The sequence below is a fragment of the Heteronotia binoei genome, chromosome 14, assembly GCF_032191835.1.
Source record: "Heteronotia binoei isolate CCM8104 ecotype False Entrance Well chromosome 14, APGP_CSIRO_Hbin_v1, whole genome shotgun sequence".
In the NCBI taxonomy this organism is placed as follows: domain Eukaryota; kingdom Metazoa; phylum Chordata; class Lepidosauria; order Squamata; family Gekkonidae; genus Heteronotia; species Heteronotia binoei.
The window spans coordinates 11,442,020-11,454,389 of NC_083236.1; the positions used below are offsets into that span (position 1 = coordinate 11,442,020).

Here is a 12,370-nt window from a genome sequence, read left to right on the forward strand (position 1 = left end):
AAACTAGAGAGCTCACGGATATGAGTAAGGTATATGACTTTTGAACACTCCATGAGAGTTTTAACTAATACATATATTGAAAAGCAATATTAACCACAGTATTGTTCACATCACATATTAATTTATAAATATTTTACAGTCCATTTTACAATGACAATATGCAATGTTCTTTCTGTTTGTAGGACTTCCTAAAGCATGTAACAATATGCTTTAGAAGACGCAAAGCTTTAAATCACGTCTTTGAAGAACGGCTGAATGTATTTATGAACTCCAAATGAGCTTTGCACAACGGAGTCAATTTCAAGCACTAGCGCTTTAAATCCCCCTGCAAGAGCAGATGGATCAGCACTGAATAATCTTTCACTTCTTTAACATAAGAGAAGTTAAAGAAGTCTGGACTGTGATGTTTATTGATATTAATGAATTGCTCAAGAGTCTGTTGTATCTTTATTGTACTTTTCCACTTTGGTATTAGATCTGATGAATTCAAAAATATTTTCAACATTATATAAACTTTGTATGGTGAATGTATCTCATTAACATTCCACAGTAATTTTGGTGTGCAACTGAGAGAACCTGGATTGTGCAAGAGAGATACAAAGAAAGCACCTTTAAGACAAAAAAGGGCTAACGTTATAAGCATGTTTTATTGCAAGTTTTTTTTAAAAATATATTTGTGTTTGTTTGTGTCCTTTATAAAGTTTATATCTCTGCTACCTGGCATTACATTTTATGACACACATGGCCCGGTCCAACAATGTCTCATTTATGTCAGATCTGGCCCTCATAACAAACGAGTTCGACACCCCTGGTCTAAAGTATAGTGTTTCATAAAGGTATGTAGAGTAGTCCATGTAGCAGCTCTAGAGCACTGTTTCCCATTTGCAGGGTCAGGACCCGGTACCAGGCCACGGAAGCCTCACTACCAGGTCACAAGAAAAACCAAAGCTAGCCCCACCCCCAGCAAAGCATGACCTCTGCTCTGCTTCCTTCCTTCTACCGTCTCTCTGTTGTGCAGAGAAAAGCTAGCCTTGAAGACTGACACAGGCTCCAAAGCCTGAGCTCTTTTTGGCTTCCTTCCTTCCCCCGTCTCTGTGTTGTGCAGAGAGGAGCAGGGGTGCCTCTCCTTCCTTCTCCCCTCTCCCAGCGTTTAAGAGAAAAGCTGGTGTCCACTGGCACTTTAGATCCATGAAGTGTTCTTCAAGGTATGAGCTTTCATGTGCCTTGCAGTATGTTCTTTTGGAGAGATTTCCCCGGGAGGCCTGGGTGGCAAAGAAGGGGTGTATGTTTTTTTCAGCCAGGAGGGGCAGGGAGTGGGCATTCCAGTAGCTTTTTTTTTATTTTTTACCGAATGAACCCTGGGCAGAATTGTTGCTGGCTGAGGTAATCTGATGGTGAGAAAGGCTTTTTTCCCCCTCCCCCCCCCTTCTTTCTTTTCCCTCTGCAAGGGATGCTCTGTCTGTATTCTTGTTGCTGGGGGTGGGGGGGGGAAGCAACAGTGAGAGGGCTTCTAGTGCCCTGGGCCCACTGGTGGACATTCTGGGCATTATATGAGAAAATTTTGGACTGGATGGTCCACTGGTCTGATCCAACATGGCTTCTCTTATGTTCTTTCCTTTCCTTTCCTTTCCTTTCCTTTCCTTTCCTTTCCTTTCCTTTCCTTTCCTTTCCTTTCCTTTCTCTTTCTTTCTTTCTTTCTTTCTTTCTTTCTTTCTTTCTTTCTTTCTTTCTTTCTTTTTCTTTCCTTCCTTCCTTCCATTTTTACTGGATGAAACTTTTCTGTTCATCATACTGTTGCTGCAGACATAGGAGCTCTGTTGATGAAAAATTGGCACCCCCAGTTGCAGCCAGCTGGCCTTTCTAAGAGATTTCTGTGTGAGTGAGTGAGTGAGAGTTAGAGGTGTGGGGCAGAAAGAGATTATTGGAGATTACTGCTAAATATCTCAGCAGCACTGGAAGTGATGGTACTAAGAACTTGGCACCATTTTACTGGTCCTGCTTTTAACAGCTGTCTGACACCAAAATTAAACTCCTCCTGTAGATATTAAAAAGGATGAAAGAAATTCACTGGCTAAATATCTGCACAACAGGTTGCTTTTAAAGGCATGGGAAACACAGCCAATAAAAAGCTGCAAGCCCTTCATAAATATCCTTTTTGAGATAACTGCAGAAAAGCTTGTATGAACTTTATATAACTTGAAATTAATTCATTAATTGCAGTACAATTCTCTGCTACCTTTCACAGCAATTTCCCAGTGTTCCAGTCAAGGAAAAGTATGAAAAATAACTGTCAAAAGATTTTCTTGAAACCAAGCAAGCTTGGTTGTAGCTTGAGGCAGGGTTCCAGTAGTAGCAGCTGAAGGAAGGGCCTACTAAATGTGTCAGCATATTTTGAGGTAGAGCAGCTGCCAGGGCCCAGTGTGGGTGGTACACAGCACTGGCATTCCTGATGGCAATGGCAACAGCACTTCCAACTGCATACATTGGCCAGTGCTATTGAGGAAGGGGTGTGTAGGTGGTGCAGGCAATTGAACATGGGCATCTGCCTCATGCTGGTAATTTAGCAGGAAGGAAGTGTGTCAGCTTTTTAGCTGTCTCTTCCTCTTTCCTCTATAGTCACAGGGCACCACCTGTACAAGGGAGGTGGAATCAAGCACCCTTCAGAGCTTGGTCCTCTGGTTGATGGCTTCAGCCAAACTCATCTTCCCTTGCAGAGAAAGTTTAGCCCTCTTCAGATGTTACACATGTACATACCAGGATACTGCCAATTGTGCATGTTGAGAGCCCATACTACCTGCATCCTCCAGTTGTGTGGAGTTGCCATGTTGTCTGAAAAGGAAAACCCACAAATTTTGCCCACATGTAAGCCTCTGTACACATAACAAGGTTCACATCTATCTAAGCGGTGCCTTTTTTTGGACAACATTGCAACCATGGTTATCAAGAGGATCCACATGCCGTCACCAGCCTCTTGATACACACACAGTAAGATCTGAAAAGGGCTATACTGTCCACATACTTTATCTGTTCGCAACCAAGAGCTGTGCATCCATAGGGATCAGGCTTATTGTATGGACAGGATTCCTCCCAACCACTGGAGGAAAGCAGCACCCTGTGGGTGCACATTAGCATGTCCACAAACCATTCTTGCCCAAGAAAATCAGATGGACAAAAGGCCCCATCTTCTATGAAATGAAAGAAATTAAAATGTAGTAAATCTCATATAATCAAAAAACTTACCAAAAAATCAACGTTTCGAGAAAGGAAATTCCAACATTTGATGCCCCAACCACAACAATTCTTGCGTTGATAGACACCTTAGGCTCCAGGGACAGCTTCCGATTGAAGTGGTTCAATGCATACTTTGCCTGTAAGAGACATTTTAGTTTTTTTTCTCCCAAGTATCCAAAACAAAATTTTGGGATTCTATCAACAATTTCTAAGAGCATTGGCTAGAGGCTCAAATTAAAAATGGCCTCCCTGTCACACAGAACTCCCAACATTTAAATTTGTTTCTAAAGGAAAGGACATGCTGTCTTCTTGATATGGTTAGGGTGACCATAATGTCTGAAGGCCAGCCAGGGACACCTTTTGGGGGAGAAAGGTAGGGGTGCGCGGACGCGAAGCGCGTGCGCCGCCGGAAACAGGAAGTGACGTCACTTCCGGTGACGTCATGCCACCGCCGGAAACAGGAAGTGACACCACTTCCTGTGACATCATTTCCCCGTGTCACCTGCCGGAAACGGGAAGTGACATCACTTCCCCCAAATGACATCATTTCCCCCAAATGCCACTGCCGGAAACAGGAAGTGACTTCACAGCACTTCCTGTGACGTCCCCAAAAATCCCCCAAATATCACCGCCGGAAACAATTTTGTTCTCAAATCCTGTATATACTTCATCAGTATATGGGATAAGGCACTTTCTCAACTGTGCTGCATAATGCAGCCTATTTATTTTGTCCTGTTTGCTCTGTTGGCTCTATCTGCGCCACCTTCATCACTTTCGGGGTGTGGATCCCCCAGTGGGGTGGTCTCCCGACTCCCTCCGCCGGCTGTTTCTCATAGCCCTGCGCCCCCTCTTTCATTTGATATGTGTCCCGTGCGGGTGCCACCCTCCCGCCAGGAGATGCCGCAAAATGAGCCCCCTTGAGGCTTATGGCGGCAGGGCTCGGGGGAAGCAAGCTAGACTGCTGTTCTTTTGAGGGGTTATAGAGTGTTTCGAGCCCATCACTGTGGCATCGGTCCCATCGTTGTGGGACCCAGGGGGCCGGCGCAGCGGCACGCCGAAGCAGCCTGTCACTAATAACACAGGTCGAGATGCAGGACAGGAACCCGGAAGTGACCGACAGGCTGCTCCAGAGGCCAGCGCCGGCAGTGGAGAGGCCCCCGCGGGTCCCTGGAGGGCCTCCAGAGGCCCGCGGAGGCCGCAGAGAGGCCAGCGCTGGTCCCTGGAAGCCCTCCAGAGGCCCGCGGAGAGGCCTCCGCTGGCCTCTGGAGGCCCTCCAGGGACCAGCGGCGGCCTCTCCGCTTCCGACGCTGGCCTCTGGAGGCCTCCAGGGACCAGCGCCGGCCTCTCCGCGGCCTCCGGGGGCCTCTCCACTGCCGGCGCTGGCCTCTGGAGGCCTCCAGGGACCAGCGCCGGCCTCTCCGCGGCCTCCGGAGGGCCTCCAGGGACCCGCGGGGGCCTCTCCGCGGCCTCCGCGGGCCTCTGGAGGCCCTCCAGGGACCCGCAGGGGCCTCTCCACTGCCGGCGCTGGCCTCTGGAGGCCTCCAGGGACCAGCGCAGGCCTCTCCGCGGCCTCCGCAGGGCCTCCAGGGACCCGCGGGGGCCTCTCCACTGCCGGCGCTGGCCTCTGGAGGCCTCCAGGGACCCGCGGGGGCCTCTCCGCGGCCTCCGCAGACCTCTGGAGGGCCTCCAGTGACCCGTGGGGGCCTCTCCGCGGCCTCCGCGGGACTCTGGAGGCCCTCCAGGGACCCGCGGGGGCCTCTCCACTGCCGGCGCTGGCCTCTGGAGGCCTCCAGGGACCAGCGCCGGCTGCTCTGCGGCCTCTCCGCGGCCTCCGCTGGTCTCTGGAGGGCCTCCAGCGACCAGCGGAGGTCGCGGAGAGGCCTTCGCTGGTCGGCGCTGGTCGCTGGAGGCCCTCCAGAGTCTCTGGAAGGCCTCCCGGGACCAGCGCCGGCTGCTCCGCGGCCTCTCCACGGCCTCCGCTGGTCGCTGGAGGCCCTCCAGAGTCTCTGGAGGGCTTCCAGTGACCAGCGGAGGCCGCGGAGAGGCCTCTGCCACCGCCGCCGGGCCCCGCGGGCGGGGAAGGCGGCGAGTGAGGGAGGGAGCGTCCCTCCCTTACTCGCCGCCTTCCCCGCCGGCGCCCGCGGCCCACCGCCTCCGGGGCTGGCTAAACCGGGACCTCTAAATGGTCCCGGTATAGCCAGCCCAGGAGGCGGGAATAGGGGGCCAGAACCGGGACATTCCCGGGCGCCCGGTACGGTCTGGCCACCCTAGATATGGTTTCCACAAAAGACCCATAAAAATCAGTGGATAATAAAATTCACTAAATGGCTCAGAATATAATTGACTCCCAGAGAAAACAAAAGTTCTTCAGAATGATGAGATGTTCTTACAGAGGAACTTACTGCCATCTCAACTAATAATCTATTATAGTATCTGTAAGAAAGGTTGAAAAAGCTGGACATGTTTAGCCTGGAAAAGAGGTGGCTGAGAGGTTATATGATCACCATCTTCAAGTACTTGAAGGGCTGTCATATAGAGGATGGTGTGGAATTGTTTTCTGTGGCCCCAGAAGGTAGGACCAAAACCAATGGGTTGAAATTAAATCAGAAGAATTTCCAGCTCAACATTAGGAAGAACTTCCTGAAAGAGTGCTTCCTGACAGTTGGAACAGGCTTCCTTGGGAGGTGGTGGGCTCTCCTTCCTTGGAGGCTTTTAAACAGAGGCTAGATGGCCATCTGACAGCAATGAAGATCCTGTGAATTTAGGGGGAGGTATTTGTGAATTTCCTATATATGCAGGGGGTTGGACTAGATGGCCCTGGAGGTTCCCTTCTAACTCTATTATTCTATTATTCTAACTTCAGACATAACATAAAGGAGATCAATTTCAAACCTCAGTATTTAGATCCAAGTGGGCAGCCATGTTGGTCTGAAGCAACAGAACAAAGCAGTAGACAAGTGCACCTTTAAGACCAACTAAGTTTTATTCAGAATGTAAGTTTTCATATGCTCTAAGGAGACTTCATCAGACAAAATTGGAATGGCAAGCCATCTTTCAATATAGTGGGCAGTAAGTTGGTATGTAGAGTCACTGCCTACTTTCTCTATATTTAAAGATGGCTTGCCATTCCAATTTTGTCTGATGAAGTCTGCTTAGAGCATATGAAAACTTACATTCTGAATAAAACTTAGTTGGTCTTAAAGGTGCACTTTACTGCTTTGTTCTATAAACCTCAGTATTGGCAGTGGCATGTTTTCTGCAAGAGCAATAATTTTTTTTAGATGCTTATTTTATATCACTACAATAATTACCAGTTTCCCACATCTGCAACAGACTGAAGCGCCATATCAAAGTTGGGGAAAAAAACACAAGCATCAAAGTATTATAGAACAATAATTAGTGATATTCCTGCCTCAACTTCTGGATAAATCATAGAATCATAGAGTTGGAAGGGAACTCTAGTCCAACCCCCTGCACAATGCCCACACACCCCTGGTCAATACCCAGAAGACAGTAAAAGGGCGTTTTCGCACTGACCTTAATCAGTAGCGACGCCCCTCTTCACCGCGCAGGATCGGCGCGGATTTCGCACTAATTGCCGCGGAGCACCCGGAAGAGCCTGAAAGTCCCACGGCTTTTGCGGCGCAAATGGAAACTGGTTTTTGGCGGTTTCCGTTTGCGCCGCAAAAGCCGCGGGACTTTCCGGCTCTTCCGGGTGCTCCGCGGCAATTAGTGCGAAATCCGCGCCGATCCTGCGCAGTGAAGAGGGGCGTCGCTGCTGATTAAGGTCAGTGCGAAAACGCCCCCCCCCCCAAAAAAAAAAAATCCTCCAGGATCCCTGGCCAAACTGGCTTGGAGAAATATGGCTGACTGACCCCAAAGTGACAATTAGTATTTCCCTGGACATGTAAGAAGGGCCATGAGAACTAAACATTGATGCAACTTCCTGCCCTCCCTCTCATGATCTGCATTCACAGAATCAGCATTGCTCTCAGATGGCCATTTAGCCTCTGTTTGAAAACCTCCAAGGAGAGCCTACTAGGCTTTTGATTGCCCACTGTCATCAATACACATAAATGGAAAAAAATTATGAAACTGTATAGAGCTGTCTATATACTTTTGAGTCAACAGCATTAAAGCAGGAAATTGTAATTTTCAGCAGTTCATAAGAGTATCACTGTCCAGCCTGTTCAATAAAATTGTTAACAGGATTGTTTCGTGTTTTAAACAATTTTATTGATAACATATAGTAACAAAATCTAATTATATCATTACTATCTCTAACCCATATGATATTTTGCAATCCCCCCTCCCTCTGTTACTAGACTCCCGCCGAGGTTATATACTTAAGTTCAGTTATAAAGGTACCCTTAACCAATCAAAGTTCAATATCTTTCTTTTCTCATATTCATATTAAAAAATTGTCCAATGTCTTTTTACATTCCACTCTTTCTCTATATATCCTCTAAAATTCTTCCACTCCTTTTTAAACACATCCAAATCATAGTCTCTTAAAGTTCTTGTTAATTTGTCCATCTTGCTCCACGATAAAACTTTCACAATCCAATCCCATTTCTCTGGTATTTTTTCTTGCTTCCACAACTGCGCATACAATGTCCTAGCAGCTGAGAGCAAATACCAAATTAGAGTTCTATCTTCTTTTGGAAATTTTTCCATTTGTAATCCCAACAGAAAGGTCTCTGCAACTTTCTTAAAGTCGTATCCCAACATTTTAGAAATTTCTTGTTGTATCATCTGCCAAAACTTCTTTGCTTTTTCACAAGTCCACCACATATGAAAAAAAGAACCTTCATGATTTTTACATTTCCAACATCTATCCGACATCTTTTTACTCATCTTTGCCAGTTTTTTCGGGGTCATATACGGCTTACACTGTACTTCAAAACTCCATTTTCAGAACTCAGGGAAACTGTTTTATAGTGCATTAGCTAAGAAATCTCGTTAAAACGCTTCTTTAATGTGATCTATGTAAAGATTATGAGAGAAGGGATGGGAAAGGGAAACTGCAAAGGATGCGAGAAAAATTGCTCGATATAATTTAACATTAGTATTCTCTTAAAGAGAAAGAACATACATCCCGGGACATGAGTACAATTACAGCATGTCTAGAGGTGCTAACAAAACAGGACACATTCGAGTACAATAAGATTTGCTTGAAATTAAAAACTACATGAGACTCAAATATCTCAAGCTGAATAAATGTTTTAAAAATCAAGATAAATGCAGAAGTGCAGGTGTTGAAATAACAAATTATGCAACTGCAACTTTAGAAGGCAATCAGATTTTCAATAAGTGGTTTGGAGGGTTATTTCTAGCCTCTGGTGTCAACGTGACATTGAAAGATAATAAAATAATTACAAAAGCAGTCGGTACCCATGTCCATAAAGGGAGCAACGAAGAACGCTGCTTGTCTACAGAAGAGCGCTACTGTGAATAGGACTGCATTTCAATGCTAGTTGTAGAAACACCAGTCTTATAGAAGCTTCAAAAGTCTGTTTAGCCAGTAATGCTGAAACATCCAGTTCTGTTGTCTTGAGTTAACATATTGCCACTTTCTTTTTGATATGTTGAGTGTCACCACTTTACATATCATTCTTTTTGCAAAAATGGGCACGTATAAACTTTCTCAAAAAATTTAAACAAGTATGATAGAGAATGGCAGGACGTTCTTTTTTGGTCATATTTCTTTAGTGGTGCTGCAGTGTATTAGATTCTATGGGAGAAGTGGAGTCAAAGAGTTTATCTATATGAAGTGTCAGTTCTTCAGCTAGTGTACAGGGATTGGACAGTGTTCCAGCACCACAGTCACAGAAAAATCTATCATGTCTAATAAATTCCACATCATGTCCTTGATGGCTCTTCTTAATACAATTACAAATATGGCATTGTGGTCTGTGGTGTTACAAGTGGGATACCAATAGAAATCATGCATGGGGTAGCTGGTATAACTTGATATTTTATATACACTGGCTTTTACAAACACCTTTTTCTATGGCATCTTGATTTTTCATTATTTTATTATCTTTTAATGCCACATTGACACCAGAGGCTAGAAATAACCCTCCAAATCAGTTATTGAAAATCTGATTGCCTTCTAAAGTTGCAGTTGCATAATTTGTTATTTCAACACCTGCAGCAAATCATTCATATATATATATATATATATATATATATATATATATATATATATATATATATATATATATATATATATATATTTTCAACACAGGATGATTGTTTGTGCTGATAAAGAATCTAGTTTGTGGATTCCTAAAGATATCATTCTCTTCAAGGAGGCATCTGTTCCCATTAAACAGACAGATGCCTCCATTCCTCTCCTTCCATCATGGATTTTGTTCCTTCTTCATGTAGGATTACTCTCCGTCTTAATCCATACTCCAGCCATGACATCAAAAGTTTCATTGTCTTTTTATTAAGGCAAATCCAGAATTATATACAAGAATACCACCATTTTGGCCTCCCCAAATTTTGTTGCACCTGATTTTGGGGTTGCATCCAGTTCTGATTTGAACCCCTGATTACATGTCGTTATAGATATTGTTTTCCAGCACCCCATGGCCATTGTCATAGAAATAAACACCAACATGTTTACCACGATGTATTCTATTTCTTCTCAGTACTGGTGTGCTTCCTGTTGCAACCCAGATACCAGCCAAAGTATTACTATAAACTTCCATTTTCTTCAGTTAAACCTTGGTCTTTTTCAGGCGCATAAATACATTAGCCTTTTTTGTCACAACATCACGCTGGCTGCTCAGATTTAATTTACAATCTACCTGCACCCCAAGATCTTGTTCACACACATTGCTACCTGGAAGTGCATCCCCCATCCAGTATGTGTGTCCTTCATTTTTGTTACCCAGATGTAGAACTTGGCACTCATCCTTGTTAAATTGCACCCTGTTCACATCCACCCACTTTTACAGTGTGTTCATGTCTCATTGAATTCTATCTATATCTTCTGGTGTGTTTGCTGATCCTCTCAGTTTGGTGTCATCTGCAGACTGAATGCGTAGCCCCTCCACCTTCATCCAGATCACTGACAAAAATATTTGTGGCAGGATTTCTTTTGGGTCGGCCACAACAGCTCTTTATGAAATTGGCAACAAGTTTTTTAGCACATAGAAGCATTCATATTGCTAACAGCTAGAATCTAGGTCAGTAAGGCTAAAGGTAATGATTGTCTGAGGGTAATATTGGCCTTAAATGTTTTGATTTGGCAGCGTGATTAAAATGCAGCTGGAGATTTTTGGAATGCATAACATCAGACACTATCCGATAAGGCAGAGATGGTGAGATGGGTTCAAACCTCTATAAACCCTGGACGTTTGAACAGAAGCGGCTGACAGCATGAGAGGCAGGGGCCTCTATGCTGCTCAGCCCAGAAATCAACAGCCTTTGCTGATTTCATGCTTGAGGCCTCAAATATAGCATAAATGCTCAAACGTAGAATATAGAGTATATATAGAGAATATATAGCTCTACTAGAGACACGAGACTTAGATTTTATATGGGAAAATGCAACTAATAGGATGAAGTCCCTGTTGGGACATATTTTTCAGTATGCTCGCTGCTTTATTGTAGAACTATGCTTTATGCAATTCTAACTGTGTAACTGTTTTCTGAAAGGACTAGTGTTATCTACACTGTTTTGCTTTTCTATCCGTATATTTTAAGCCTTCTGTCTAAAGGAGAAAGTTGGAGTCTAATAAAGACAATCTGTAAGGTCTTGAAACTTATTAGTGTGTATGTATTAGCCTTCTGATAACTGAAGGTTGTTTTGGTTTCTGGGTTTTGTGTTGCCAAGGGTACAAAATAAATCCCGCAATAATATTGAAAAGTACTGGGCCCGGAACCGAACCTGTGGCACCCCACTGGACACCTCCTTCCATTCAGATGAAATTCCACTGACAACTACTCTTTGAGTGCAGTTCTCCAACCAGTTCCTTATCCATCTAACTATCCTAGAGTCCAGTCCACAGTACTCTAGTATACCCATCAGAGCATCATGGAGAACCCTGTCAAAAGCTTTATTGAAATCCAGGTAAACACCATCAACCCCAACAGCTTGTCACTCGATCAAAGAAGGAAATGAGGTTGGTCACCTCTCAATTCTCTCCAGGCTAAACATACCCAAGCTCCTTCAACCTTTCCTCATAATAGTTAGTCCCCAGGCCTCTCACCACCGTCTTTGTTGCCCTCCTCTGGATGGATTCCAGCTTGTCTATATCCTTCTTAAACTGAACACAATACTCTACAGGAGATCTAACCAGAGCAGAATAAAGTGATATTATAATTTCATGTGATCTGGAGACTATACTCCTGTTGATACAGCCCAAAATTGCATTTGCTTTTTTAGCCACCATATCACACTTCTCATGTTCAGTGGATAGTCTACTAAGACCCCTAGATCCTTTTAAAATATACTATTGCCAAGACAAATTTTCCCCAGCCTATAATTATGCATTTGATTTCTCTTACCTAAATGCAGAACTTTACATTTATCTCCGTTAAAATTAATTTCATTTGTTTTAGCTGAGTTTTCCAGCCTGTCAAGATCATCCTGTATCCTGACTCTGTCTTCAAGCGCACTCATTTCCCTCCTCTCTTGACTTCCAAGAGAAAGAGCAGGCCACCATCTCTATGTTGCTCCCCCCTTCTTTACAGCCAGTGGGTAGTAATAAATCCATCTGGCCCTAGGATGTTTATGCTACAGCCTGGCTGGCATTACCTTCAAGTCGCCTCTTCCACAGGTTCACACGGACAACTCTTATCTGCTCCCAGAAAAGTGTGAACATATTTGATGCTTCCAATAGACTACATTCTTTAGTAATAAAATAGTGGGTTTAGTAGCCTTTGAACCCGTGACTCAAGCATGCATCTGTATAGTAACCTTTGATGATATCCTATATAGCAAATGTGTAACTGTGTATACATCATTACTCCCAAGGCTTGTGTCCTTGGTACAGCTCCTGAGTTTCTAACAATAAAGCAGCTTTGATTTAAAACAAAAGACTGATTATGGAGAAATATTGGCGCTTGACATTTTCACTTGGGGACATAACTGAATTGGGAACTTTCTACCACGATGGCGGAG

General features: G+C 44.4%; 1 protein-coding gene across 1 annotated transcript in view; it reads right to left on the bottom strand.

Annotated features, from left to right (window-relative positions):
- Nucleotides 1-12,370, bottom strand: part of CFAP61 (cilia and flagella associated protein 61) — a 297,694-nt gene that overhangs the window by 162,914 nt on the left and 122,410 nt on the right. Inside the window, exon 16 of the mRNA XM_060253782.1 lies at nt 3,241-3,368. Coding sequence (XP_060109765.1) covers nt 3,241-3,368 — 128 coding nt within the window. The remainder of the gene's footprint in view (nt 1-3,240; nt 3,369-12,370) is intronic.